Genomic DNA, 15,029 nt, shown 5'->3' on the forward strand with positions numbered 1-15,029 from the left:
TTAATAATTGGGCGAATGATGGGCCTTATTCTGTTTTTCCTTCTTCACAAATTGTTCTCGAAGGATTTTTCAGAAATGTAGACACTGTAGCAGAAAATATGATGTAATTATGGAGAAAATAGGTGAAAGGAAAATATAAATTTAGGGGAAAAGTGCTGTTTTGTAATTTGCCGACCGAATTTACATTGCGGCAGGATAGCGGCGGTAGTGCCAATTCAGGAGGCGGCAAAGGTTTTAATTAGGGGGAGCCGCCAGTGTGAAGGAAGCGCAAATCGCTGCTAAAAGGGGGTTGGCGCTCATGTGGAACCTGCATTTCCATCATCTCGTGGTTGTTGGTTTGTGCGCGCGTTTGCAGGAACGTGGAAGTGGAAGCAAGATCGCATTGGTGCAACCTCTCAACGAGAGCATCAAATCAACAACAAAGCTTTCCTGCTTCCTCTCTCACTCCCTCTGCCATGAAGATCATCCCCCCCCTCCCTCCATGACCTCCTCTTCCTCCTCCTACCTTAGCCTTTCCGCCCTTCCCCTCCCAAAACCACCGGCGCATTCGCTTTCTCATGCATGGACGGTAGAGACTCCATCCCTCTCCCTCAGCCTGGCATCATGCCCGCTAGCTCTTTCGGTGCTATACTCCAGAGGGGAATGAGTGTCCCGCCAGGAGCCTCTCCGCCCACAGGGATGCCTTCGTCTTCAACACCGCCTCCAGGAGGACTTCATGCCCCCGCTCCCATCCGGCCTTCAACCGCTATGGCAGTCAGCCCCAACACCTCCAACCCGAGCCCCTCTCCCTACGTGACGGACATAACCACTGGGTTTGGGGCTCACCCTGTTCCGGTGAGCATGCATATAAACATGGGTATGGCTTTCAGTCGAGCGGAACCTGTAAAAAGGAAGAGAGGACGGCCTCGAAAGTATGGGCCTGATGGAAGTATGGCCTTAGCTCTCATTCCGCACTCTACAGCAGGCAGCCCCCTTTCGCCAACACCGAAGAGGGGGCGTGGGCGGCCTCCTGGCTCAGGAAGGAAACAGCAACTAGCGGCATTAGGTCGACTCTTTTCTTCGGTCTTGAAAAATATCAGATGCGATTTTAAGCGCTCAACTTTCCCATGTAGCGCTTTGGACGGTAGTCGTTGAACTGTAGGAACATGACTCTAAACGGAAATGTAAGATGAAATGACGTAAGGGTGTGAGCCTCGTTGCCGTATAGGTTTCTAAAATATGGGTGCATCTGAACTCAGGTACCTGAAGCGTGACTTTGAAGCTCCTAGCTCTTGAAAGTAAGCCCCGTTAGTTCCGCAATTAGTCTAGTCATAGAAGCGAGAAGCAGCATATAGTCGCTCGCCTCTAAGGTTGAACCCGAGTTAGTGAGTGCATGGAGTGTATAAAAATTTTGTTAATTGCCTTCTTTGATTTCCTAGGCATAACTTCTTACGAATTCATGCTTATCAGGGGGGTGGCTGGCAGGCACAGCGGGGGTCGGTTTCACTCCTCATGTAATTACAATTGCTGCCGGCGAGGTGCGTTTTACCCTGATGATTACGTCTTAACTTTCTTCAAATACTTAGCTTTATTGGCGTCTGTTGCTTAGCTTTATTGGCGTCTGTTAAAATATGAACCTTTTGTTTGATATTCGTTGGAGCCCTAATTTCAGTGGCGCTTGTTCAGTGAACTTCATAATCATGTAGAACTGGTTTTAAGTGAATTATTTCTCCGAGCTTAGATCTTGGAGACAAGAGGTGACGTCGTAGCACAAATACCCAAGAGCAGCAGAACATCATCATCAGCAATCGCTCACAATTGTGCAGAACCCCCAATTCCTCTTGTCGTCCCCCTCGCTCCCCCTTTAAAGACCTTTTATTTGCTTAAGAGTCCATTTGCCGTTTGAGCCAGCCACGTGGCTGTTTTTGCTCGTGAACTTTTGTCTATAATAAATAAAATTCTGTTATGTCACAGACGAACTCTTGATAGGACTTCTTTGTTCCACTTATTCTTGTTGGAGTTTGATAACTCCCCTTATTCCCGTTTCGTGTAGAAAGTATGAACTTTTGCGTTGGAGCCCTAAGTCCGCGGTCCTTGTTCAGTGAACTTCATAATCATGTAGAACTGGCTGCTAGTGGAGTTCATAATCGTGTAGAGCTGGCTGCTTAAAATATGAACTTTTTGTTTGATATTCGTTATAGCCTGAGCTTGTTCAGTGGACTTCATAATGATGTACAACTGGCTGCTAGTGGTTTTAGCGAACTCGAATCGTTTCTCCGTCTCAGACCTTGGAGTTAAAGAGGTGGCGTAGTAGCACAAATACCCATGAGCAGCAGAACAGCATCATTAGGCTCAGCAATCGCCACCTTTCACAACTGTTTAGAACCCCTGATTTCTCGTCATCCCCTTCCCTTCTCCTTTAAAACTGCTTTTTAGGCTTAAGAGACTATTCATCTTTTGAGCAAGTGAAGTCTCAAACCAGTTGATGATATGATCCATTGTGGTACACGTGGCTTTATTGGTCCTGAACTTGTGTCTGATGAATAATTTGCAAGGCCGCAATAGTGAATTGTTATGTCATAGAGGAACTCTTGAACTTTTGTATAGGACTTGTTTGTTCCACATATTCATGTTGGAGTTTGATTTACTTGATTTTATCTCCATTTACCTGGTTTTCCCAAACAGCCTTGCATCCTTGCTTGCAAGGAGGCCTGTAACCAGCTCGTGCTGTCTTCATGAGAGGATGCATGTTCGTTCTATAGTTAACTTGCTTGCATTTTGCGCATTGAAAGTAGGGCTACAATGTCTGATAAGCGGTGGATTAAAAAGGGTGATAAGCTGTCTTCCTAGCAAGAAGACATGCGCCTTTTGGTTACTGGCATGACATGTAGGCATTGGTGGAAGTAGCCTTGGCTATCGCTTGTTGCTACCTTTTGTTGGAGGTCCTCTTGGGTGTAGTGCGGCCATGGATGTTATGGGGTCATCGAGCCTAACTTTTTCAGAGCTAATGTACCAGTTGGCAGCAGTGTTGTGATTTCTTGAGATCTAATGACCCTTATAGAATGTGTCTCTAATGGTTTGGTGTTGATTGGCTGACACTGCCAATGTGATTGAGAAGACTCCAATGCAGTAAAATTGGCAGGTTGTGCAAGTTTGTAGGGAGCTGGATCCTGGTCATAGATTAGTTGAAGTGTGTGGGGGGGACTGGCTTGTGCCTGAGGCATTGGCAGCTTGTGGCTTGGTATGATTGATGACCCAATATGTGAAATATTGGTGCTAAATGATGGATTAGAGAGGGTGATACCAGTTGAAGCACCCTTCAGTATGAGGTGTCAACTCCATGATTATGTGTTTGGAGCACTTTGCATCTTGGGGCTTGGGAAACCTTGTATGTGGCACTTTTAGGGGATAGGTTGTAAACTCTACAACCCATTTACCACGAAGCTATGGATTTAGGAGAGAGACTAAGATTGGGCCATGGCAAAGATTTGAAAAGACAAACTGTCACGTTTTAGTGTGTCACCAAAAGTGAACTCCACTAAAGATATTCACTTATTTTGGGCGAGTATCACTAGGAATGGAGCTTAGCGATGGATTGAGGAGAGACCAAAACTGGGCAATGGCAAAAACACTAATGTTTTTAATTCATAGGGGAATTTATAAATGATCTTTAGTGGAGTTTACGTTTGGTGACACACTGAGGGGCCTTGTACTTATAGTGGTGCAAGATGAGGGGCTCACTGAGTAGGCTTTACTCTTGGGCTAACTTTACTCACGGTTTCCACTCTCGTCACATCTTATTTTGGACTAGTATCTCCATTGATGGTGCTGAAGTGCAGCCAACAATTTTGGAAGATCTTGCCCTTTGTGGTGACAAAGTGATAGATTACATTCAATTTAGGGTTGCAACCCTGGTATTGCTCTGGACGTGAGTGCCCAAAATCAGCGGAAGACAAGACTTCTAAGCTGTATGAGAGAAAGTACAGTTGCAAGCATAAACCTTGTTGGTGGCACTATCCTTGAGGCAAAAAATGAGAGTGCCTTGATTGGTGATGTGGAGTAGTTTCAATTGTCTTCCTTTCTCAGATTCCACAAGGAAATCGCCACACATATGTACTCACAGAACGAAATGGACATTGGTTGAGGGTCCAAGGTGCGGATCATCACCCAAAGACTTATTTTTTGCAACACAAGGATAGTTCTCAAGGATGAGCCTTAATGGAGAGGCCTTGGAGAGACTCTGTCAAAGGGCAGACATAACTAGCTTTGATAGCCTGGGGAGGCTAGGGTCTAGGCATTGTGATTCTCAGGTTGGGTTGCAAGGACAATAGATGAGTAAGGATTTTTGCTATTTTTAGCGGTTTTGGGCTAGAGCCTATATAAGGGACCCAGGGGTTCAGTTTTCATACATGCAAGTCAGAGCAGGTCTAGCTCTTCCTTGTTGGTCTGGATCGTATATTGTGTTGTGGACGCGCACTTGCTTTCTAGCGTAGGCCGGATTCCAAGTGCAATCCTGAGGCCCTATGGATGCCTTTTGGTGCTATGGGGCGCCAGGACGTTGTGGACTAGTTGGATGTAGATGTTCGTGCCAGTAGCCCAGCCTGTGGCTCAGGAGTGCTCAGATTCTATGGGTCCTGGGTCTGTGAGCATCACGGTTGGGTGTTGAGCATGCTTGCGCCTCTCTTTGTGGTTTTATGGTCGGTTGTTTGTGCTTGTGTGCAGGTTCGGATTCCCAGGAGCAATCGTGGTCGTGTCAGTTGGGATCAGAGCCACTTCTGGATGGTGAATTTTTTAAGGAGATAGTAATTTCTGTTTGGATCTTCCAGGTAGGTGCGAATTTCGTTTTTTGCACTGCCTGGCTAGAAACTGCTCATTTTCGTCAGCAAGTAGGGATGGAGTGATCTCCATGTGTAGGAAGATGCGTCTTGGTTGGAGAGGAAGGGGTCTGGTTGAGGTAGGAGTGGCAATGGATTCTGGGGGTGATTAGATGACGTTTTTTGGGGCTGGTGATGCGATTTGTGAGGGAGAATAGAACACATGGTGGAGCTTCTTGATTTGAAAGCTCAGAGGGACCTTCTGTTGTAGGCCCCTACCTTTAGAGAAGCATAGGAATCCTTCAGGATGAGTTGAGAAGTCAAAAAACACCTTTGTTGTTTGGTTCCCATGATCTAGATCTACTAGGTAATTCTCACTATTTTATTAATCACAAACTTGTGCTGAAGCTACAGTTGGCTACGACACCTAGTGATCACACCCATGAGGTGCAGCTGCCAGTTGGGAAGCAGTTTTGGGATCTCAAGGTGGATTGACTTCCAATCATTATTCAAGCCTACGAGGATATTTTGGACTGATATGTTATGCACTTGGGTCATGTAGACTTGTTGTGGGGCATTGAATGGTTTAAAATCCATAATATCCAATTTGATTGGGAAGCACATACCCTTTCTCTTTTGCCCGAGACGCCCGTCTTTTGATACATCGTGATGATATACATCCCTTTGAGGGACCTCTTGCAAATGCGATTCAAGTTCGAAATATATCACAAACAACTTCTTATGATGTGTTTAAATGTGTTTTGATTCCATTTTCTTCATTTGTTGTATCCATGCCTGATACCAATGATTTACGTGTGCTTGAACATATTGAATTAAAGAAGTTGATTTTATTGACATATTTCCCGAACAACTGCAGATAGGCTTGACTCTAGAAGGAGCGGTAGATCATCGCATAGATTTAGTCCCTAGTTCTCAGCCTAAAAGTATACCACCTTATAGGATGAGCAAGTTAGAGGAGGATGAGTTAGCTCAGCGACTTCAAGAATGCTTACTTGAAGTTGGGGTATATAAGCCCATGCAAATCACCCTGGGGTGCTCCTGTTCTTCTGAGGAAGAAGCACTCACAGGAGAGCATTTGTTTTCTGCTTCCCCCTCCTCATGAGCTGGACCATAGTGAGTTAGAACATGCACCGGCTCCACGACCGTGCTCATAGTCAACCACAATATTGATCCTTTGGCAAGAGTTACAGAGGGAAGTGGTAGGGTGAGTCGTCGACTACCTTTTGATACAAGAGTACATGTTCTCAACATTAGACATCAGACGGCGACACCACCTTCTTCCCGAGAGAGGCCCGAAGGTGTGGTCCCCTGCTGTTGAACGGAGCGGAGGGGTTTGCATCTCGGTCTCACAGGTGATGGCCCCAGAGGTCTATGATCAGGGTGAGGACAAGTAGGGTGATGCCTCCTTCTTTGAGATGCCAGCATCAGAGCGGAGCAGATGGGAACAATTCATCTTCATGATCAATGGCAGAGACTCATGGCGAGAGCTAGAGTTCAGCAGGATACTTGGCAGCCTCCTCTCCTCATTCGGCCAGAGGAGACATGATGGATTGTTTCAGAGGCTAGGTCGCTTCTATGTTGGGGATTGGGGACTCCACGGAGGTGGCTCTACATGGATTCTAGCAAGCACCACGATGTTAGAACACTCTCCAGCAGTACTCTTCCTAGAGCAGCCGCGTCGGAGTCTTCCCCAAAAGGGGGTCTGCATTCCAGAGAACCTCTTGCAGGATGAGAAGATTCAACGGGTTGTGGTAGAGATTTGACAGTAGCTAGAGTTAGCATTTTGCAAGGGTTGGGCTTCGTGGGTGGCATATGCGATTCGGAGGAGCAGTGAGGAGTTGCAGCCTCATGCCCTTAGATGGAGGAGGGCGCTTAAGGAGCGCGAGCGTGCATTACGACGAGACCTTGCCTCCAAGAGTGGCTCAGGGAGCACTTCCCAGGGTCCCAGTGGCTTAGTGACAGGGAGGTTCGGCGGGTTGAGTTCTCCTACCAATCCACCCAGGCTGCGTTGGGTGCAACAGAGGGAGAGGATGACAAAGCAGTTCTTGTAAGAAATCCTAGATTTACTATATTTAGAACTGTGCTAAGGAACAGAAAAGAGACTGAGATAGCAGAGAGCAAGGAATAATTATATTGCTTGAATGTCTGTAGGGTGGATGTGATTGTCATCCATACAATTGGGCCTCTCTTATATAGAGAGTGAAGAGTCACACATGAAAAGGTGTGTACTCCAAAGGGTATGTGCATGAAGAGGTGTGTACCCCTTGTGAAGGGTGTGACCCTTGATGAGAGGGTACATTACAATAGGAATGTCTCTTCATTAGAATGTCTCTTGTGAAGGGTTGTGCCTCATTAAGAAGTGTCCCGTCGAAAAGGCAAGTGTCCCGTCGAAAGGTCATACCCTTCCACAAGTGTCCATTCATTAAACCATCCATAAGTCTAGAAAGAGAAAGGAATACGTCACAGATCGTGACATCCCCTCCCACTCAAAAGAAGACCATGGTGGAGATAATGAACTGATGTAGAAAATATCACTGTAAATGCTGAAAATACTGCTGTAAAAGATCAGGGTACTGCTGTAAGTCTTCATCAGACTGCCAAGTAGCGTCGGAGTCGTCCAGATCTCGCCAAAGAACAAGGAATTCCGTGATAAGTCGATGTCGAGTCTCTCGCTGTCGATGGTCCAGAATACGCTCAGGAATAAGGAGAACATAATCGTCTTCGATTTCTGGGACATAATCACCTGCTGGAGGAAAAATTGCTTAGGGAGCACGTGTTCAAAACGTTCCCATGTTAACACACTTTTTCTGTCCTTTAAGCATCTTTGCCACCATAGAAATGCTGTATCCTTCAGGAGGGAGGCTACCAAGGCGATCTTTTTGCCTTCCGTGAGGTCAACAGTGTCAAAATACATGCGCATTTTAGCGAGCCATTGGTCAACTGTTCGGCGATTGCGTTAACTAGTGTAGGCTTCCGGAAGTTTGATGTCAAGTCGTTTAGTTTTGGAAGCTTGAAGTAATCGGTAGAGAGCTCGCAGTTCAGTGTTTTCTACCTCTGGTGGGAAAGAGTCTGCATTGTCGTCCGGTTGCGTCACGTCGTTCTCTGTATGTGCTAGACTTCGAGAATCTTGGAGTTGTTGAACTTTTTGAACCAGGTGGGAGATGCTGTCTTGAAGCTGAGATATTTGAAGTTGCAATAGAGATTCACTTTGGATGTTGCCTTCAGGGGTCTTTTTGGGACTCGATTCTTTAATCTCTGGAGAGGCTTCACGCGAGTGGTGCGACATGTCGGAAATCCCTGTGAGAAAAGCGCGAACTTGCGGTCTAGTTTGTACGATTCCTGAAAGAGGATTCGGGCTGCTCCCTGAGGTTGCTCATATTGGAGGGGGCAGGCGAGGCAGGATGGAACCACCCGTGGAAATCTGGTAAGGGAGGTCCTGTCGGAGGTAACACTGGAGATTCTGAAAAAGGTGTTACTGCTCGTGATAAGACAGGGGTAGGTAGCACAGTCCACGGTTCTGAAAAAGGGTAAGGAGCTGCTGTCGGAAGAGGAGGATATCCAGGAGAGGGAGTGCCTCAGAATGTAAATACTGACTTGGAGAAGGTACAACCTGTAGAGGAGGATATCTAGGAGCTGAAGGAGGTGGAGAGTACCCTGGAGATGCCGAAGGTGAAGGGTAAAACTCTCTCCAAAAATGAACAGCAAACTCCTGAGGAATATCGTGTTCCGGATATCTTCGTGTCTCGTGGAACACAACCTGTACTATGCTGAGGAAATAATGTAACTGAGGTGCATCACGCAGAAGGTAGAGGATGTGATCCAAGTCACTCGGAGGGCACGTGACACAAAAGACCCAAGATGCAAAGGCTCCAAAATGGGCTGGCTGTGCAATTTGAACACGATATTGTGTAGTAGCAGATGCCTGAGGTGTCCTTGAAAGGCCGGGTGAATAGTAGGGGTTTCCATACTTAAATGTGGATTCTTTCATTTGCTGTAATTTGTTAAAGAGAATTTGTAAAAAGCAGATTGGAAAGACTCCACCTGGCAATACTTTAATCTGCCAAGTGATTGCGTAGAAGAAGGCTGCAAATCGTTGTCCAGAGGTCCATGTTGCAGTGTTTTGCGAGGAGTGCTCGAGGTTTGTCTGGTCCGGGTTGTCAACGGGCTGTCTTCATCGCGCGAATAGTGGCAACTGGTGCTGAATTGGCAGGGCGAAAATGGCGAAACAAGGAGAGGGCAGCAGGCTGTCAGGAAAAGGCAGGTATCCAGGGCTGCAATGGCAAGGCTAGGGCTGCAAATAGCGAGGGGGCTGTCAGCGAAAATGGTGAGGCAAGGGCTGGGAGTAACCAGGGCTGGCAGCGTGCATGGCGAAACAGGGTCTTGGCAGCGCAGGGCTGTAGCGGGATCGCGTATGCAGGGCTGGCTGTGAGCAGGGGGTACGGCTGGCTGTACGGCTAGTTGTACGGTTGGCTTGTACGGCTGGCTGCGCAGGGAGGTACGGAAAGATGGTGCAGGGCTGTACGGCTGGCGCAGAAGGTACGGAAGTCCGTACAGTTTTTTTTTGTTGAAGGAGAGGCTGCGACTTTTCGCTAGGGCTGCCTAATGGGTTAGTTGCCCCAAAAATCAAATGGGGGGTTTAGTTAACCCTAGGTAGCTAGGGTAAACCTAGGGATAGGGGATGGGTTTATTTTTTTCCCTTTTTTACCCCTCTAGGTACCCTTTTGTAGGTACTTGGGGCCTAGGAGGTGTGCCTATTCGAAGGGGTGTGACCCTTGGAATAGGTGCACCTGTTCATGAGGGGATATGTCCCTATTGTTAAAAGGGGTGTGACCCTGCATGAATAGGTATGTCCCTTTGCCCACGATGGGGTATGTCCCATGAGTGAGGAGTCCAGACTCGTCACCAAAAGGTGTGTCCCATGGTGGAAAAGGTGTGTCCCTTGGTTTTGGGACAGCCCAAGCACCTGAAAGGACACGATTTTGGTCGTGTCCATTCACATCAACTTGTGATGTGAGGGAGATGGAGAGGCCAGGATGACTTTAGGCCGGGTGGGCGTTAAAAAATTTTACGCTCATCCTCTCCATCTCTTCCATGCACAATGTGCACGGATGTCCTTCTAGCGGCAAAAATGTATCAGATCAGCGCTAGAAGGTGGGGGGGCATTTCCTACAGGCAGGAGCGAATTTTTGCTCTGATACCACTGTAAGAAATCCTAGATTTACTATATTTAAAACCGTGCTAAGGAACAGAAAAGAGACTGAGATAGCAGAGAGCAAGGAATAATTATATTGCTTGAATGTCTGTAGGGTGGATGTGATTGTCATCCATACAATTGGGCCTCTCTTATATAGAGAGTGAAGAGTCACACATGAAAAGGTGTGTACTCCAAAGGGTATGTGCATGAAGAGGTGTGTACCCCTTGTGAAGGGTGTGACCCTTGATGAGAGGGTACATTACAATAGGAATGTCTCTTCATTAGAATGTCTCTTGTGAAGGGTTGTGCCTCATTAAGAAGTGTCCCGTCAAAAAGGCAAGTGTCCCGTCGAAAGGTCATACCCTTCCACAAGTGTCCATTCATTAAACCATCCATAAGTCTAGAAAGAGAAAGGAATACGTCACAGATCGTGACAGTTCTTTCAGACCACTGGACCTCGATCGGCAAGCACGCAGTTACAACGATAATGGGACCTATGGGGCATTATGCACACCGATGCACATGAGATTGTAGAGCTGACCACACTTCTCTATAGACAGCTCTTTCAGGCAGAGAGGGTCATTCTAGCTTACCTTGTGGCCTGCGAGCTATCTTGAAAGTATGTCTTTAGAACAATTTCGTCTTGGTTCGAGAGCGTTTTGTGTGCTTGCATATCAAATATGCGCACTTGCATTGTTCCTCGGTCCAGGATTCCTGTTGGTTTGCGTCTTGCATTATGCTCTATCTCCTGAAACAAAACAAAACCTTCGATTAGTGAGTCACCTGTATGCAAAAATTTCTTTAAACGAGAAACATGAAACACTGGGTGCACCTTACAACCCTGTGGCAATTCTAATTTGTAGGCTATCTTGCCTATTCTTTTTAGAATTAACCATGGCTCACAATATCGAGGTGATAACTTAGCACACTCTCCTGCAGTCAAAGACTTAAGAGTGCGAAGGAACTCTGAGAAAAACTTTTTCTCCTTCCTTAAATTCTCTAGCGGATCGATTTTCATCCGCATATGCCTTGGCTCTATCCATAGCTTGGCGGATGTTAGCTCTCGCAAGTGCTAGCATCTCCCGCATCTGAACCACAAAGTTCGCGCACTAGGCACTTTCTGAGGTACTATAGTCGGATTCGCTAGCCTATAACCATAGTTCAGCTCAAACGGACTGAACCCTGTAGAGGAATGTTTTCTATCATTGTAGGCCAACTCTAACAATGGCAACGACTTGTCCCATGTATGTTGCCTCAATGACACATATGCTCTAAGCATATCCTCTAAAATTTGGTTGATTCTTTCCGTCTGACCATCCATTTCTGAATGATCCCCACTACTCATTCCCAGCTCAGTCCTTAATGTCTCAAATACTGCAGTCCAAAAATGACTGGTAAATTTGACATCTCTGTCTGACAGTATGGATTTGGGTAATCCATGCAGACGAAATATATGTCTAATAAACAAATCCGCTACTTGTGGGGCACTAACAGACTCTCTAGTTGGAATGAAGTGAGCCGTCTTGGTAAGACGATCAACCACCACAAGGATAGAATCATACCCACCTTGTGTCGTAGGCAGTCCTACAATAAAGTCCATGGAAATGCTCTCCCACTTACTTAGTGATATCTCCAAGGGCTGTAAAAGTCCGGGTGGCTTCACTCGCTCTGCCTTACTCACCTGACACGAAAAACAACGTGTCACATATTCATGAATATGCTTTTTCATCTTTGGCCAAAAGAAGTCTCGCTTCACAAGATCATATGTCTTCTCGACTCCTGGATGTCCCGCACATGGGCTATCATGGCATTGTCGAATGACTCTTTGCCTGAGATCATTCTGATTAGGTACTACTACCTTGCCATTTTTTTTCAGCATACCATCCCTCATGGCATATCTTGCATAAGTTTGGCCTTATTTTTAACACCGGTCCTGAGACCACAGCTTGTTTTATGGTGTTAAAACTTTCCTGTTGATTCTGTCCCCATATAAAAGGTATTTTATCTGAGGTTAGATTAGTCAATGGCGATACTATTTCGGAATATCCTTTGATATGCATTCGATTAAATTGGACAAATCCCAAGAATGATCGCAAAAAGCGGTCAAACTCTGAGGGATTGGCCAAGTCAGTATCGCAGCTACTTTCTTTGGATCCATTTCTACCCCCTTAGGAGTAATTATGAATCCTAAATTTTCAAGGCTTACCATACACAATATAGTTTTCTTTTTATTTACATAAAGACTGGCTTTCTCAAAGTACTGAACACTATTCTTAAGTATTCGTGATGCTCAGTAATACTTTTACTGAATACCGCTGGATTTTTCCAAAAATGCCAAGCCATGCCTAGGGCTATATCTGTGTGAGCAAGCCTGTCAACTCAAAGTCCAGCTTCTCAACATAGTCCTATATTCAAAGTTCCAACAGGGTAATCCTCTGGTCCCATACTTCAGTTGAACTTCTGTCCGCCATCCTGACCGTATAAGCATAGTCAGATGGACTAGTTTTCAACTTGAGCCTCTTAATAAGCTTCAAGTTAATTACATTGTGCGTTGACGCTGAGTCAAACAATACAATCACATCATGATTGGCTACTTGCCCTTTTATTTTAATCAACTCGGGCTCATCGAAAACCATATACCCCGTTGCTGCGGGCTTTGAAAGGATGTTATCGGGTGCACCACTTACTAACTTAGTCCATCAACCTACCCTTCCCCTATAGGATTAATCGGGAGCTTGCCTCATTTGCTTTGCTCTCTCTTGTTTCGAATTCATGGACAAGTGTCGAGTTGTTGAGGTAGTGTTGTGGTAGGCGTGAGGGATATAGAGAGCAATAGTTCATTGGGTAGAAAGACTAGCAGCATTTGGTTGGCGGTTTTGTATATTACTTGCAACATCTCGCAATACTGTCTTATTCACCTTGGTTGCTTTGGACTTCTTATTATACATTTTCCTTGAGGGGACTCAAACAATTTTACAATTCGAGGCTGCACTTGCTAGCAACCCCCACAATGGAGGAGGGCTTTCCCTTTTATAGCTTTTCGGCCGTGACATCCACTTAGATTTACTCGTCCACTTGCACTCATGCCTAAATCTCATTGGCCATCCTTATCCTAATATCCCTGCGTGTGGACTAGTCTTGGCAGCCATGGTCTACAATTGTCAATATGCTCCACGCCTGTGAGTGTGCCGCCTCCTAATGATACCCGCCTTCTCGATTTTATTGCTTTGCTTGTTGGTGCTTCGTCCTTTCGTCGTCGCTAGTCACTTCCATTCCTCGCCCGTCACCTTTGCCTTTGTTGTTGGTATTTTGTCCTTCCTTTCTCCGCCTTCCTCCGTCGCCTTTCGCCTACGTCTTTCGTCTTTTAGAGTTGGAGTTGCATCATTCCTTCTTGGCCATGTTCACCTTCGCGTAGATGGTTCGGTTGACAGCTTTGTCTTTGTTCTCGTCTTTGCTCTTGATCTTTGGCCTTCGTTTTCAATGCTAACCGTGCTATCCTTCTTAACACATAGACATCTTCCTTGAGGTTTACATTTAGGAAGGTTGACTTGACATCCATCTAGTAAATAGACCACTCTGATTGTGTATCAATTGCAATCATGGTCTAGACGTATCCATTCTTGCTATGGTAGTAAAGGTTTCATCAGCGTCTAACCCTTCCATATGTGCAAGGCCCTCGTCCATACTCTATCTCTTGGACAAGTTCTTGGGGTAAAGTGAGACTATCTCGAGTCCCCAACATACTCTTCCAGTCTACTATAATGAGAGGCCAAGAGGCAATTCTAGCTTACATGCAACGTCATTAATCTTTTCAAGATTAAGAAGGATCCACAATACCTAGGGGATGACTTTTCTACCAACATCGTCCATAACATCTTTAAATCCTCTTGAAAAAATCCTCATACAAAAGAGTAGCCCCGAAGGTACTGAGTATGGAAAAAACTAAATAAAGGCAATAAGAAGAAACCAGCCTATTCCAGAGAAACCCAGCTCACTCACTACTTAGGGAATCTCTGGTACAAAGACAAATAGCCAATTAGGGGGACTATACAACCAGCGAATCCCTTGCGGAGTGAATGTGCTGAAAACTCCTACAGGCCAAGCCTTGCAAAAACGAGCATGCCTCGCAATAGTTACCCTAGAGCTCAGGGTCCCACACTCCCAGGTTGAGCGCAAGATGTAAATGATATCTTGCCAGATAGCGATTAAGGTAGCCGATGGTGGAACCGGATGCTCACCCATCACCAGACTACAGGGAGCAACCCAAATGTTCCATGTTGTGACATTGGCTACTACCTTTCGGAATGAGGATCCGTGCTATCAAAAGGAACCGCCTCGTTGAGCTCTATCCTCTGAATGCTCTAACCTGCATCTGGTAAGCTAGAGAGACCTCGGAGAATAGGCTAGTTAGAAAGGATGGCAAAGGTAGGAGTCGAGGAAAGGTCGCAGCTTGACCATTGGTGGAAGAGAAGCCCTAAATGGCTCTTGGAGCAAAGGCAGCCCTCACCTTTGAAAAGAAGACGAAGACGGCTACAAAGGCGTACACCTTGCATACCATTTAGTACACAAAGGTGCTGATTGAAAGAAGACCACGAAGATGGTAGCTCGTAAACTTATGGAAGACATGCTCAAATGGTGATTGAAACAAAGATGGATGGCCGCAGTCACGGATCCTTCGAATTCAAGAGGTGAAGAGTATAGAAGCAAGGAGATGCGAGCGAGCCAAAGGAAGAGGTAGAAGATGGAGCAGTTCCATGGCATGAAGGACCTAACTTGGCATGAAGTTGAGAATTTGACCTGTGCTCCACTCGAACCAAAAAGAGTAATTGAGTTCAGGGAAAGGAAAACTTAGGAATAAGTTAATTTTGGGTGTTCAAAGTTAAGTGGAAGGATAGCTCTGCGAAGGACCTAACTTGGGAGTGTTGCTAGTTTGCAGAAAAACTTCTCCAATTTCTCTTAGGAGTAAACGCTTTAAAGAGGGGAAGAAGGTCCATTAATCGTGCTGATAGGTGCTGCTCACC

The 15,029-nt window shown here is 45.9% G+C and overlaps 1 protein-coding gene across 2 annotated transcripts in view; it reads left to right on the forward strand.

Moving 5' to 3' along the window:
• Positions 1 to 292: 292 nt before the first annotated feature.
• The window catches only part of LOC147900696 (AT-hook motif nuclear-localized protein 10-like), a 32,224-nt gene continuing 17,487 nt past the window's right edge, over positions 293 to 15,029 (forward strand). Inside the window, exons 1-2 of one of the 2 annotated variants that reach the window (XM_087375532.1) lie at positions 293 to 1,045; positions 1,465 to 1,517. In XM_087375532.1, the coding sequence (XP_087231658.1) occupies positions 562 to 1,045; positions 1,465 to 1,517 (537 nt within the window). In that variant the 5' untranslated portion in view covers positions 293 to 561. Of the gene's footprint in view, positions 1,046 to 1,449; positions 1,518 to 15,029 lie in introns of both variants that reach the window. The other variant, XM_087375531.1, reaches the window with a different exon arrangement.

Source organism: Dipteris shenzhenensis, chromosome 6, assembly GCF_047967505.1.
Source record: "Dipteris shenzhenensis isolate YYH24624 ecotype China chromosome 6, Dip_SZ_1.0, whole genome shotgun sequence".
Taxonomy (NCBI): Eukaryota; Viridiplantae; Streptophyta; class Polypodiopsida; order Gleicheniales; family Dipteridaceae; genus Dipteris; species Dipteris shenzhenensis.